The 13,049-nt window shown below is 51.1% G+C and overlaps 6 protein-coding genes across 6 annotated transcripts; 1 reads left to right on the top strand and 5 right to left on the bottom strand.

Moving 5' to 3' along the window:
- Window positions 1-135: 135 nt before the first annotated feature.
- PENARI_c028G10311 (ankyrin repeat domain-containing protein) lies at window positions 136-1,686 on the bottom strand (the record flags this gene model as incomplete). The annotated part of the gene is made up of 2 exons (XM_022636237.1): window positions 136-175; window positions 302-1,686. The coding sequence occupies 2 exons, from the start codon at window positions 1,684-1,686 to the stop codon at window positions 136-138; spliced, it is 1,425 nt and encodes a 474-aa protein (XP_022483970.1).
- A 518-nt stretch (window positions 1,687-2,204) lies between these two features.
- On the bottom strand, window positions 2,205-3,101 carry PENARI_c028G03814 (uncharacterized protein; the record flags this gene model as incomplete). Its single annotated transcript, XM_022636189.1, has 3 exons — window positions 2,205-2,361; window positions 2,428-2,497; window positions 2,936-3,101. The coding sequence occupies 3 exons, from the start codon at window positions 3,099-3,101 to the stop codon at window positions 2,205-2,207; spliced, it is 393 nt and encodes a 130-aa protein (XP_022483987.1).
- Window positions 3,102-3,798: 697 nt separating this feature from the next.
- On the top strand, window positions 3,799-5,841 carry PENARI_c028G06384 (putative PHD finger domain protein (Ing1); the record flags this gene model as incomplete). Its single annotated transcript, XM_022636203.1, has 5 exons — window positions 3,799-4,194; window positions 4,267-4,922; window positions 4,975-5,177; window positions 5,238-5,723; window positions 5,783-5,841. 5 exons carry the CDS (start codon window positions 3,799-3,801, stop codon window positions 5,839-5,841), a joined length of 1,800 nt encoding a protein of 599 aa, XP_022483981.1.
- A 380-nt stretch (window positions 5,842-6,221) lies between these two features.
- Window positions 6,222-7,243, bottom strand: dscB (the record flags this gene model as incomplete). The annotated part of the gene is made up of 2 exons (XM_022636201.1): window positions 6,222-6,884; window positions 6,977-7,243. 2 exons carry the CDS (start codon window positions 7,241-7,243, stop codon window positions 6,222-6,224), a joined length of 930 nt encoding a protein of 309 aa, XP_022483936.1.
- Window positions 7,244-7,604: 361 nt separating this feature from the next.
- On the bottom strand, window positions 7,605-9,602 carry PENARI_c028G11499 (TFIIH subunit TFB1 family protein; the record flags this gene model as incomplete). Its single annotated transcript, XM_022636247.1, has 2 exons — window positions 7,605-9,385; window positions 9,461-9,602. 2 exons carry the CDS (start codon window positions 9,600-9,602, stop codon window positions 7,605-7,607), a joined length of 1,923 nt encoding a protein of 640 aa, XP_022483903.1.
- A 959-nt stretch (window positions 9,603-10,561) lies between these two features.
- Window positions 10,562-12,593, bottom strand: PENARI_c028G01919 (Leucine Rich Repeat domain protein; the record flags this gene model as incomplete). Its single annotated transcript, XM_022636167.1, has 3 exons — window positions 10,562-11,955; window positions 12,003-12,353; window positions 12,410-12,593. 3 exons carry the CDS (start codon window positions 12,591-12,593, stop codon window positions 10,562-10,564), a joined length of 1,929 nt encoding a protein of 642 aa, XP_022483926.1.
- Between the last annotated feature and the right edge of the window lie 456 nt (window positions 12,594-13,049).

Genomic DNA, 13,049 nt, shown 5'->3' with positions numbered 1-13,049 from the left:
ATACTAAGTAGCGTACGAGGTGTAGTATTTCAATCTACCAAGGGAGGTAATCGTAGAATTAAATGTGGATGGTATGTCCAGTGATGGATTTTGTCATATCGTGTGGTCGGTTTTCTTTGATTCTTTTTTTTGCCCTCACGGAACGACGGCGATACAAATAACGAGGGGGTTCTGTCTGTCGAGAATCTCATGTCAGCACAGGGTATTCGGTTGCTTTCACCAAAGTCTCCTCTGGGTGGACCCCCAATCATTATCCCATGATCTCCCCCCCTCCCTCGAGGGCTGATAGATAGACGGATACATGGCCTTCTTCCCGAGGGAATGCACAGGAAACTGTTCTGCCAACTTTGCTATATGCCCAGGGGCAAAAGTTTTTGCGCCTCGTAAGGTTTCGGGGTAAATGTGAGCGCCATGGCATAATAGTAATTCCATGATGCCGACATTACGATGGACGATTGCTTTGCCGATTGCACACTCACGGATGGTTGGTAAATCAGGATCTGTTCCTCGTGACAGAAGAAGGGCGACGATTTCCTCTTGACCGCATTCGATTGCTTTCAGGAAAGCCCTTTCTTGGTCTTCGAAGCCTTTATCGAATAAGATCTGGAATATTTCCATGTCGCCAGCCTCTGCTGCGAGCTCCAGGAAATTGGTCTGGCAGTTTTCGGTTCCGTACTTGGTGATGAGCATCTCTAGTGATTTCTTGTTGCGTTGCTCAATAGCAGCACTGATATGTCCACCTTCGACATCAGCACCGTGAGCCAAAAGCACCTCAACGACCTCTTCGTGGCCTTTCGCAATTGCCAGGTACAAGGCGGTCTCCCAGAGACTAGACGCCCCCGTTGTGACTTCAACGTCAGAGTCGTTAGCAAGCAAAAAGGTCACCAGATCCAGATGCCCGAGTCTGGCTGCTACTGATAAAGCAGTCGATACGTGCCCTCGTTCATCGTGTGGGTATAGAGCCATCCTAGGAGCATGGCGTTCAATGTACTTGTAGTTGATGTCTGCCCCATGATCAAGGAGCATAGATACCAAGGCTATGTTACCGGAAATAGCGGCAAATGGAAGGGTCGAAGAAGCATAGTCACGGGGGCTTGGAGCATAGGACAATAAATGTTCGACCACATGCGTATGTCCTTTCAAAGCAGCCTCTTTGATAGGAGCCAACGTGAATTTGGTGTCGTTATCCATGAGGAATGGTATGGTGTAGCCTTTTTCGAGCAGGACCTTGATAACCGAGAGGAACCCGTTTTTCGCTGCTAGATGCATAGGCGTTTCGCCTAGGTTGTTCTCAAAATCTGGTCCGGAGCCTGCGCGTAGAAGATATTTCACAAGCTCCGAATGTCCATATTCTGCAGCACAAAGAATAGGCTGCTCCAGTCGACATGAGCACGGGTCCCACCGTAGAAATCCAGGTCGTGCTGGGTGTTCCTCGGCATGGATTGGTCGGTCTTCCACAGGGTATCCTTCTTTGATAAATTGGACTACCGCAGGGGTTAATCCTAGCCTGGCTGCCTGGAGAATACCATCCCCGTTCCGTTGCTGTAGGTTGTATTGATATAAGATGTGCTTTATAAGGTGATTGAGGCGGCAGTTAACCTGCACCAGCGCAGCGAGATCTGCTTGCGATTGTAATTGCTGCGCAATCAGAATGATGACTTCGTTCGACGCAGCTGACATGGACATTTTGAATTCATGGCAGTGACACGGTTCTAGGACGTGAGACGGATAAGGCGGGAACTTGATTCGTGGGCTCAGGTTAGCTCGTGAATTCTGCCCGTTTCGGGATATTTCTAAGCCCGAATGGTGGTCAAACTTTACGTCTTTTATACAATTTAGGAGATTGAAGTTTCTGAAAGTATGGAATGACCGGTATTCTAAAGACATTATACGTGAAAACCGAAAGAAATTGGATTGTGGGTGAGTTGGTAATACTTGGATTGAGAGAAACTACTGTGTTGGCCGGGTTAAAGACCATCCGCTATATAGCCTAGATATTTTCCCTATGCACAATAGCATCAGCAGCTAAGTCTGTGCAGACTAGTCTCGTGTTTTGATTATTTTGACAGTGGGCGGTCTCAAAAATGAAAAATTTATTGTGGGAGACTACTACTACAGACACATCATCAACAACAACAACAACAACAACAACAACAACAACAACAACAACAACAACAACATCATTAGTTTGTCCTTTCGCCAATTCAGTTCCAATTAGCAGGATTGGTCAGGTCAATGCCACCCTTAGCAGTCGTGCCGCATGATCCATCCTCCCAAGTCGCCATCCCGACCTGACAGTCATTCCCGAATTCGGCAACACCACATTTGGTTCCACATTTGTCGCGAATCGTGTCATATGCACTGGTTCTGGGGTCAGAAAACGACAATAGCAAAGGGCGAAGGAGTCCATATGAAAACTTAACTTACGCTTTCAGGCTCTTGCCCGTAATCTCACAAACGATATCGTAACCCTCGACCGCGAGCTGACAGCCACTGCCTATTAGAGGACCCTTACCATCGTAGTAGCATTCTCCACTGTTTCCACCTTTCACATCACTTTATATTGCATATTGCATATGAAGGGCATGACGTACGTCGTGTATAAATCCGTGTCGATAATTAAATCCCGTGATTGATCGAATTGGGCATATTGAGATGTTCCTGAAAGACATAAGGCGTCTGAAATGCAGGTTGGAGTAACTGTCGGCTCGTATTGTGACTAATCCTCTGTCTTTGTAGCTCAGGCTTTGCTGGTGATATTCCTTGAGGTGTGAGCAGTCGTCGTTGTTACTCCGTTGCCACTGCCACCGCTAGATGTCTCCTAGCCGCACCCGGCAGAGGAACTCTGTTATGTAGATTATCCTATATACACTCTCATTGAATGAAAGGGCAGTGGTTTCCTCTATCGGGTCAGAAAGTTTGTTAGTGAGCGAACGGAAGAGCTCCAGGTTTAGACGGATGCGTTCTGCGCGAGTGAACCTTTCCACTAGACTAGCTCGTGCTCCTTTCATGTTCTCGATAACATGCTTTGTGACCTGTACAATTTCGAGAAACATGCCAGCTAGCGTCGCGGCGGCTTGAGCAGAAGCTACGATGTCCATATTGGTGTGCTTGTTGTCCGAACGGTGCGGTCAATCAAAAGAAAACTGTCTGCTTCGGCAAGAGAGCCATTCGAGAACGTGAGGTAAGCTCAGTTCTGTGATCTCGGCGAGTGCGGGATTCTAGTGCGAGGCTACTATGAACTGGACATACAGTTACAAGACATGAATCATGTAATAATCAAGGGGTGTGTACTGTATCCAGAAGGATACAGGTATAGTATAGGGTTCCAGAAAACAATCGAAGAGCGTACGTGGTGACACCAGTTTCGAGACGTACTGTAAGACAGTAGCATTTCATCCCAACGGGTTTATGTGCGAGAGGCTCCTGGCATATAATTAAGTAGTCACATACCCGAGGCTCTACTAATATCCACTTCACTTGACTTGACTGCGGTATACTTCGTGCCTGAAATGATGTCACCCATGTGCACTGATGATTCAGCAAAGTGGTGCCTGATCCCACAGGCCGCATCTCACCTGATCCGATTGCTCTTCTCCGCACTCAAACTTGCCAGAGGCAGTTCTCTTGCATCGATGCCCTCCGAGTGTTACATGAGGTGTTAGCTCTTGTAAATGCTCACAGGTCATTGCTGATTACCATTGATTGTCCACATCGTCCCATTCTGCCCTAAAATTGGGTTAGACCCCCCGAACCCTCCCAACGGCGCAGCTCCCAGTCCCGACTCTCCCATTCACAATGTCCGCCGTCTCATCGTCAGCCATGAACCCCCAGGGCCAGGGAATACGCCAGTCGGCCCGTCAGACACGAACAAACCCGTCTCGAACCTCCAAAACCATCGGACGATCCTCTTTCGCGTTCGGCCGAGGCTCGACTGCTGAAATTCCTTCCGCGCCCCCTGTGCCGCACGGCTTCTACCCTGCTCTCACGCATTTTACAGACGCTATCACTGCGCTTCCTCGCGAGTTTCGACGCCACAACTCTTTACTAAAGGAGGTTGATGCGAAGGCATGGGCTCTCGAGGAAAATCTGCTCCAGCTGCTTGAGCATTCTTCCGAGTCGCAGCCGGTGGCTCACCCTCCTCATCCCGCGCCTATCGTCGGGGGTGTGGTTCGTGAGGATGTATTGCCCCAGGTAAGTCGACTCTTCAATCTGCTTCATCTACGTGGATATTTGGTTTAATGCTTTTTTTTCCTTTTGCGCCAGGATCTCTCTCAAACACCCGAATCGTCCGAAAGCAAAAGTCGCCGGCTTCTCTTTGATCGTGTACGACAGAGTCTCTCCGACCTAATGATGACCGCCGACGAGAAGAACCACGTCATTTCGAACGCGAACGAGGAATTGGACCGCCAAGTCGTCCGGCTGGATACCGTATTCCCATACATTGCAGGTGAGATCAGCGAAGAAGCTCGCCTGGGCAGTCTGACCCACTGGGCCTACTCCAACAAGACCGCCGCGAAGGCAGCGACCAACGAGCGCCCCCGCCGCGAAGCAGTCAACCACAGACAAGATCTATCGCACGTACTTCACGAAGCTGAAGCCGCTAGCCGCAGCGAGGCTCGACGCGAAGCTGTATTGGCGCGGAAGCAACGTCGTGCGCATGTTGATGCAGACTATGAGGAATCACGGAGCTCCGGTGCTCGCAAGACCAATAATGGGAAATCTCGTGGCGGCGATAACACAGCTGATCCGAGCGCTGCACCCAAGCGTCGGAAGGTGGAACGCCCAGCACTCCCTGTAGACGCGAGTATCCCAATGGAACGGTCTGCTAGCGGTGCACAGAGCCAGAGGGCCGCAAACAAGGACCCCGCGGAGAAGAAGCGGTCTCGCGCACCGAATCCGACTGCTGCTGCGCGCAAGAAGTATGTTTTGCCCTACCGTACCCCACAATGCACTAAACTAACGCTATTCCAGGGCCAATGCATCAAATGCTGGATCGCCTGTCTTGGCCCCATCGCCATTGATTGGAACTTTCAATGCCCCGCGGGTGGCAGCCAGCCCAGGTCCCACGTCGAGGCCACAATCTTCACGGACTCAGCAAAATGCCGGATCAACAAGCAACGCACGACAACGGCCATCATCCTCGGCCTCAAACCGCATTGGCCAGCCAAACAACAGTACGTCATCATATCTCCCCCCCTACTTCAAGCCTACCCACTAACTCTATTCCTCCACAGACAAAACCATCGATTCAAGATCGATACCCCGCGACGGCTCAATCAAGAACGAACTCGTCGCAGACCTCCACCGCGACTACGAAGACTCCAGCGCACGAACATCAGTACCAGCCGGATCCAAACGGGAAGACCTGGACGGCAAAGCCGACTCGGGTGAAAACGAAGCAAGCAAAGGACGCACATCTAAAACCTCAACACCAGTCCTCTCGACATATGAACCAACCCAGCAACGCGCACGACCAACAAGAAGCCAAGACCCTGCCTCGACAAAGCGCACACAGAAGAAACCTATCCCACCACCCGCCATACCCTCCGACGACGAGTCCCTCCATGAAGGCGACGACGAAGACGAAGAGGGCGAGCCGCGGTACTGTTACTGTAACGAGATCAGTTTCGGTGAGATGGTCGCTTGTGATAACGACGCCTGCCCGCGCGAATGGTTCCATTTGTCTTGTGTGGGCTTGACCAAACCACCTGGGAAGAATGGTATGTTTATTTCTTTTCTTGGCTTACTCGTGGGATGGGTGATGCTAATCGTTTTGCAGTTAAATGGTATTGCAATGAGTGTAAGGAAAATATGCGACGGAGCCGCAATGGCCGCTGATGGTGATGGTGATGGTTATGGTTATGGTCATGGTTCCTCCAGGGCAAAGCTTTGCATTAGATATGACTGATATGGTGTTTATGTGGTGTTCTACCTTTTTCCTGTCTTACATGGGCTTCTCTTGTTCTAGCGGTGTCATGGTTCATCCTTTAGAAGCCGCCACTTCAACCTCAACCCTACTTGATATCCAATACACCAGCATAGCATGGATAATGCATACTAGTAAACTATATCTTAGAACGACTACGGAGACAGGGCCAATTTATCTGCCATACAAGCTATACCAGATAGCAAGGCCATAACCATAAACACGAATGTATAAGTAGAAATGTAAACGATCTTATCCCTTAGCAAAAATCGCAACCAAAATGCAAACAGATCTACCAATCCCCCCTCAACCGATCAACAACAGCAGCAGTCTCATTCCGCCTATCAACACCACGTCCAGCCCCACCCCCATCCAACCCCGAAGCCTCAGCGGAAGCAGCAGCCTCCCCCTCCAACCTCCTCCTCAAATCCTCATACCTCTCCCTCTCCCCACCAGCACCAGCAGTACCCCTCCGCTCCCTCTCCCCAACAACCCAAGCAGGAACCCTAAACCCATTCGCAGCAGGCGAAAGACCAGGTAAGATCTCAGCACGCCAAGCAAATCCAACAATCCACCCTAGCGCAGCTGGTAGCAGCATAGCAGGAAATTGGGAGAGGGCAAGTTGAGCGGCGACGAGATAGGTTGTTGATTTGTCGGAGAGGAGGAGAGTCAGGCTTGGTTTCGGGGGTTTGCGCTGGTTATCTGCGGTCTGTGTTTCATTGTTGTCTGTTTCTGTAGTGGTGGCGGCAACAGCAGGAGACGTCGTCGTCGTCCCAATCCGATACCGATATGTATGCGGGATACTCGCATGATACTGCGCCAACAGGGCGAAGATCAGAGCCGTCGGGCCGGATGGTAGATAATTGAGGTTATTGAGTGAGAGAGGGCGGAGGAGGAAGGAGAGGAGGAGGGGTGGGAGGAGAGTTGTGTATGGGAGCGTTGTTAGGAGGAAGGTCTATACAGCGTCTTGAATCAGTAACCGGCAGATTCTCAATCCAATCCCTCCATCCATGCTAGATTCCAGAGGGTGGGGTGAGGGAAACTAACCGCCATCTTCCTCCTCCCCCACGCACGCTCAACAACCCTCAAATGATAAACAAGCATAGAAGCAAAGAGCGCCTCAGTGGAATTGGCAAAGCCGACTAGGTGCCATACTGCCGCGCGCCAGAATTGAGCGTAGGGCCAGAAATGGGGCGAGACAAAGATTGTCACGAGGTGTTTTATGTCGAAGAGGGAGAGGGCGACTGAGGAGGCGATTGTGTAGATTAGGAGGAGTTTCGTTAGGGGTGTGTTTGTTAGGCCGGAGGTGAGCATTTTGGGTTTTGAGCCTTTTTGGTGAGGGCTGAAAATGGGCTCAAGGTGGGGGTGGTTATGGGGTGTATGATTGTTTCATTCGGGGTTGGTGGTAGTGGTAGTGGTAGTTGTGGTGGTGGTGGAGGCGAAGGTGAGTAGATGAAGTTGAGGGGACAGTTGGCTGGAAGTGGATGGACCCGAAGTCTGGGGTACCTCGGCATGCCGAGATTTTAGTCTATTTTTTTAGCTTCTGAGTACAATCTACAGCTTTGCTTTTGATATGCTTTTCTGTTCGCATTTGTATAGAAAGATCTTCAAGGTATTATAGTATACAATCAAGCCCAGCAAAACGCCAATAATCCTTTTGCATCTCATCTCATCTCTACGCAGCCATCGCAGCCGCCTCTTTGTTCTGCTCAGCCAATTCCGCCTGGTATCGATTCAAAGCGACATCCAGTGCATGGAGCGTAGGTCCGAGGAGCTGATTGACGACCTTCTGACCACCCCCCACATCATCAAGCCTAGGCCGGATCTTGCGCTGAGTACGCTCGAACACGTCGCGTGCGTGCTGCTTTAGCCGGTCAACCTCGACCTTGCGATCGGCTTCTGCGTCATTTGCAACAGCTTTGATTCGTTCTGATGCTCGCTGAAGAGACTCGGCTAGTGATGCGACTTCTCCAGCGCGGTCCGGATTGCCTGATAAGTATGCTTGCCAGAATTGGTGCAGAAATTCTGTGGTTGTGGCGTGTGTCAGGGTTAATCGGTCGAAGAGGGCTATTGAGAGGCCATGAGTCTCTGAGGTTGATTGTTCGTTTAGTTGGGCACGTCGGTCGCGCACTGCTTCCAGGATCTGGGCGAAGGAGTCGTGTAGAGCGGCGGAAGACCCTACCGGCCGCCGGCTGGCGGGTGCGTCTTCCATTTCCTCGTCCTCGTCATCGCCGGGATCGACCAGTAGACGCAGTTGGGTGTTTCCTTGTGGCGGGAGATCCTGAGCGATCTCTGCGCGAAGAGTCTGTAAAAGCTGGTCCGGGTCTTGTTGGGCAAACTGCTTGCTCTTGTCTTCTTCCTGTGTACTGGAGAAGAACCGACTCTGGTCGCGAATATTCAATGTGATCCGGCTCTGCTCTTCATCTCCACGGAGATCCTGCAACTGGAGATTCTTCCACGCCTCCTCATTCAAACCAATGGGCGCACTCATATCACCATCGGATGGTGCCACATTAGCCATGATCTTCTCACTCAGGCTATTCAACGTCCGAATGATAGGCACTTTATCCATACCAGACGGTCTCATATCAAGATCCGGCCGGTTGCCACGCCGCTGGCTATGATTGCCTTCATTACCCGCAAGATCCAAAAAGTGATGAACATTACCGTCACGACCTGGCCGAGCAGCATCATCCGTCCGAAGATATTTATCCAGAATAGCATCAGTAGCATCAGCATCAGAGATCCGCTCTCCACGAAGCTTCTTAAAAAGCCGACTCTGGAAAAACCGCGACCAAAACTGCTGCTCGTTGAGCTTCGGCACAATCTCATCATAAACACGCTTAACCAGCGGATGCTGCGAAAAGATAAGCGCAATCTGCTCTTTGCTGATATTCATCCGAGTAACATTATCACCCTCAACACGCGGCTTCAGCGATGAAAGTACATTATACGAGCCGCGCATCTGGCTCTGCTCAATAGCATGCGCACGCAGCAAATGCAGCCGCGTCGACCAGAACTGTGACATGAACTGACCAGACGTTAACGCATCAGGTTTTGTATTTAATCCCTCGGTGAACATCCGGCGGAGATTCGAATCTGCTTTCAGTAATGACTGCTGCAACTCGCCATTGGTTCGAAGCTTGTTCTCATCGTCTAGTGGGTTCTTTGATGTCCCCGCAGATGTGACGGCATTCGCAATTGCCATCGCTGCCGACACGCCCTCACCGCTCCCACTTCCACCCGGCGCCGGTGTCTGTGAGGGTGTTTGCGATCGTAATGTGTTAATCCGGGCACTGAGTGTTTCTTTGATAGCATCAGCCTGCGGGCGGGCATCTGCTCCACCCGTAAACTGGAAAACATATGCCTCGGGTGTACTATCAGGAGGAGAATCAGGAGCTCGGGCAAAGATCTTCAGCATGACTTTCGGTTTGGAAGCCGGTGTTTGTTGTAAATCTGGACGGCACATCCTGCCGTTAGCGAAAGGCAAAAATGACAAAGGCAAAGCAATCCAAATCCAAATCCACTCACTGGAAATATTGGCCACATAAATAGTTATGGGGGCAGCAGCACCCGCTGCAGCAGGAGTCCATGACACAGACTGCTCGTCAGCGGAAATGGTCAAGGAGCCGTCTGTCTTCTTGTACGCGGCCGCTCCGCTCGGAGGTGCCATCGTCGCGTGTGTTGACAGCTTCCACTGTCCTGCGAGGTGACACTGGAACCACCCATCGGGATGAGAGAAAATCTCCCCAAGGGTGAAGTGAGGTGAGCAAGGTCTAGGGCCTTCGTGACTGGGAGAGTTGTCGAGGTGAAAGTGATGGATGAGAATGCGGCTCTTCTGGATTCATCACATGACATGTGCCAAGCGTCACCTGTGAGTTGATGCCCTAAGATTCTATTGATTATTTGAGGGATTGCTGTTTAGGGAGGGGTCTCCTCAATGTGCAATAGATTCTGTTCTATTAGATGTTTTTATTGGAAACGTGTCTGCTTATCCGGTCATATCCAAATTGTCGTTATTCGTCCGAATGGCAATCTACTTGTCTTTGTTTTTATCATGACATTTTCGAAGCTTACTATTACTCGACCTGTACTTACCTATTGGCTATATTCTTCCGGAGAGTCAAAGTAATATGTGCGTAAAACGATGACGGCAACTTGTTCCCCAGTTCGGCATGGTTGTCTTACTACTAATACTAACCAAGAGATAAAAAGTGAAGGTAAAATACTTTATGAGTAGAGATGAAATCCAGATTGTAAGTACATCAACTCCAAAGCCAGTATGAGCATAAAAAAAAACACACCGCTGACGAGATCCCACGATGCTATGCAAAACCAAATAGACGCGACCGAGAGCACGAACCCGAAAGCCAGGAGCCAGAATGCCGAAATTCGTAAACCATGTTTCGCGCCACCATGCATAGACCGGATACCAACATTCATGATCGTCAAAAAGTAAGGAAAATAGATTAGCAATGAAAAAAAGCAATGAAGAAAGGCATGATCAGAAGCAATCCTCCCATAGAAAACGCAAAATCGAGAAAAATGAGAAAGATTCAAACCAAGGGTATCGGCAAAAATAAAGATCCAGCGAGCACGCTTTTAGAACAGAACGCTCAAGCCATTTGCAGATCATTTCTTGAACATGTAGTGACCGTAGAGGCCGCCGACGTCGCCCACTGCCATGGGGATCTTGCGCATGCCCCACCAGCGTGCGCCCATCTTCCAGTAGCGGGAGCCATCGTCGAGGGGTTGTTCGGGGATAGAAGCCGGGTCACGGACGTACCAGCCACGTCGGCCGAGGTCTCGCACTGTCCATCCGACGGAGACGCGCTGGGTCTTGGCCCGCTCGCGCAAGGGTGTAATGATCTTGTCACTGAACTCAATGACTTGCAGGGGGTAGCTCAGGTTCGAGAGTAAGAGACAGGTGCTTGTGTTGAAGATGGCTCCGATGGTCATCTGTGGCACCTTGGCGAGATCAAGATAGCAGAGAGTGCTGGGCTCGTTGTTCTCCTTTCCTGTTGCGGGGTCCTGGTACCGCGTGAAGAAGCAGTTGACATCCTGGACTGAGAGGTCGGCTGAGCTCAGACCCAGCTCGTGTAGGTGCTTGGTCAGAGGGACCAGCAATGGGACGTGATCCGAGGTGACCTTTGCACCGCCCAGATTGAGAGAGCGGAGAGTGTCCGGAAGCTTGGGCAGCAGTGCCGAGACATCCTCCTCTTCCAGAAGACGGAAACGGGTCGGGTCAGTCAACAGGTTCAAGTACACAAGAGATTCATTGACGGATGGGTGAGTGGTCAAGAACTCCACCAAGGCCGAAGGGCGAAGGCGGGTGCATCGGGACAAGCTCAGGTGGGAGATGCGAGCTGTCTCAGGAATGAGGGTAAGCGCAGACTCGTTGACTTGGGTGTGGGTCAGATCGAGGTGCGTCAAGTTGACCAATCGCGAGAGAAGATGGTCAAACATAGGAGTGGGAATAGTGCTGCACTCATGGAGCGAGAGCCGTTTCAGGTTAGGCAAGGTCATCGGCAGTGCGGGTCCACCGACTAGGGCCTCTTGGAAGACCGCGGAGAAAGACTGAGTGGAGCAACCGCAGAAATCCACAGCGCGCAAATTCGGCAATCCCATAAACAACTTCCGAATGACATCCACGCTAATATCTCCCTCGAGGTGTTCCTGCAGCAAGCATTCCTTCAAGTTGGGCAAGAGGTCCAAGCACTGCAGGAGGGTTCGCGAGGTCAAGTTTTGAATTTCAGCGTTCATCTGCTTGGTGCGGCCTAATCCGACGGAAGTAAAGTGCGAAAAATCCAGGCGGCGCACGAGTGTGCCGAGAGCTGGGTACTGCGCAATATGGTTCAGAGCCTTGGAGAAGATGATCGAGTGCGGGAAAGTCATGTTCCTGTACAACACGCCGAGTGTAGCCGCGTGTAGTGTGTGCGATGCAAGAAGGCATGAGACCAAATCAACGTTCCGAGGTGTGTAGCCATTGGGTGGGAGATCCAGTGCCAGGTTAGAAATGATTTGATCTAGACAAGTTAGTATATAAAAATATAAATGGGCCAACCCAACTAACCGAGGACTTCTGGGGGAAGTTTCTCCAGAAGTGAAGTGCCAGGCGGGGTCTGCAGCACTTCTACCTCAGGCTCCTTCGGAGGAGCCAGCTGCTGTGGCTGATGATCATGATCATGCGATTCCCATGCCCAGCCCTTTGCCTGCAACTGGCCCAATCCGCGGAGATCACTGTAGCTGCGGCTGAGACTCTTGCCCCCCAGTCGAATTTGCTTCCACCCCAGGAATCCACCACACGGGCAGCAGAAATCCGGGGCCTGTTGCATCTCAAAGCCGGGACGCTCGACCTTGCGCTCGGCCTTGGGCTCTTGGGGAGATGGGGGTTGGTGGCTGTCCACGAACGATTGCGCAATTCCTAATCCCAGAGATCACGTCAGTCTTCGGTCTTAATTCGCACATCTCTATACGTACCGTCTTCAACGTCCTCTTTGATGGAGCCGAAAGACGTGCGGCGCTGGCTGCTGGACCTGGACCCGTCGGGGGTGCCACAAGACGAGGGAGAGGAGTCGCGGGAGTGGTAATGGTCACCACAAGGAACAGAAGTGAGGTGTGGGAAGGGAGGCTTGGAGTGCGAAGGGGAAGTAACGGAAGCCATGGTGAGGAGGGTAAGGCCCTCTATAAAGGGCCCTACAGTGGACTAGTCGGGACCTTGGAGTGGACCACGAAAAAAAAAAAATTCTACCGAAATTAAGAAAGTAAAAAAGCTTCCCCAGATTCCAGAGGGAAAAAAAAGAGAGAAAAGTGAGCCCGGTCACTAGAAACAGATATTAACACCGTGGATTAACGGGTGTTTAGGGCTTGTAGAGGGGCGGGGGGAGAGAAAAAATGCGAAGCTGTTAGTCACGGAAAACCCGTGGTCCGCTGTTGCACGGCAGAGCTCCCGATCGGTGTTGGTTTGGCTTGAGAGGCTTCAGATTGGAGGTTTGTAGAAGTTGAAGAGTCAGAGGTTGAAGGCACGGGATCATAGCCACATGGGGCAAAACTTTTTCTTAAAGAACTGTGGTGGCGGATCTGAGTTGTTGATCCTCTACGTATGTTCGGATGTTATTTT

This window comes from Penicillium arizonense, assembly GCF_001773325.1.
Source record: "Penicillium arizonense strain CBS 141311 chromosome Unknown PENARI_contig028, whole genome shotgun sequence".
NCBI lineage: Eukaryota > Fungi > Ascomycota > Eurotiomycetes > Eurotiales > Aspergillaceae > Penicillium > Penicillium arizonense.
This window is presented reverse-complemented; position numbering and strand designations above follow the sequence as displayed.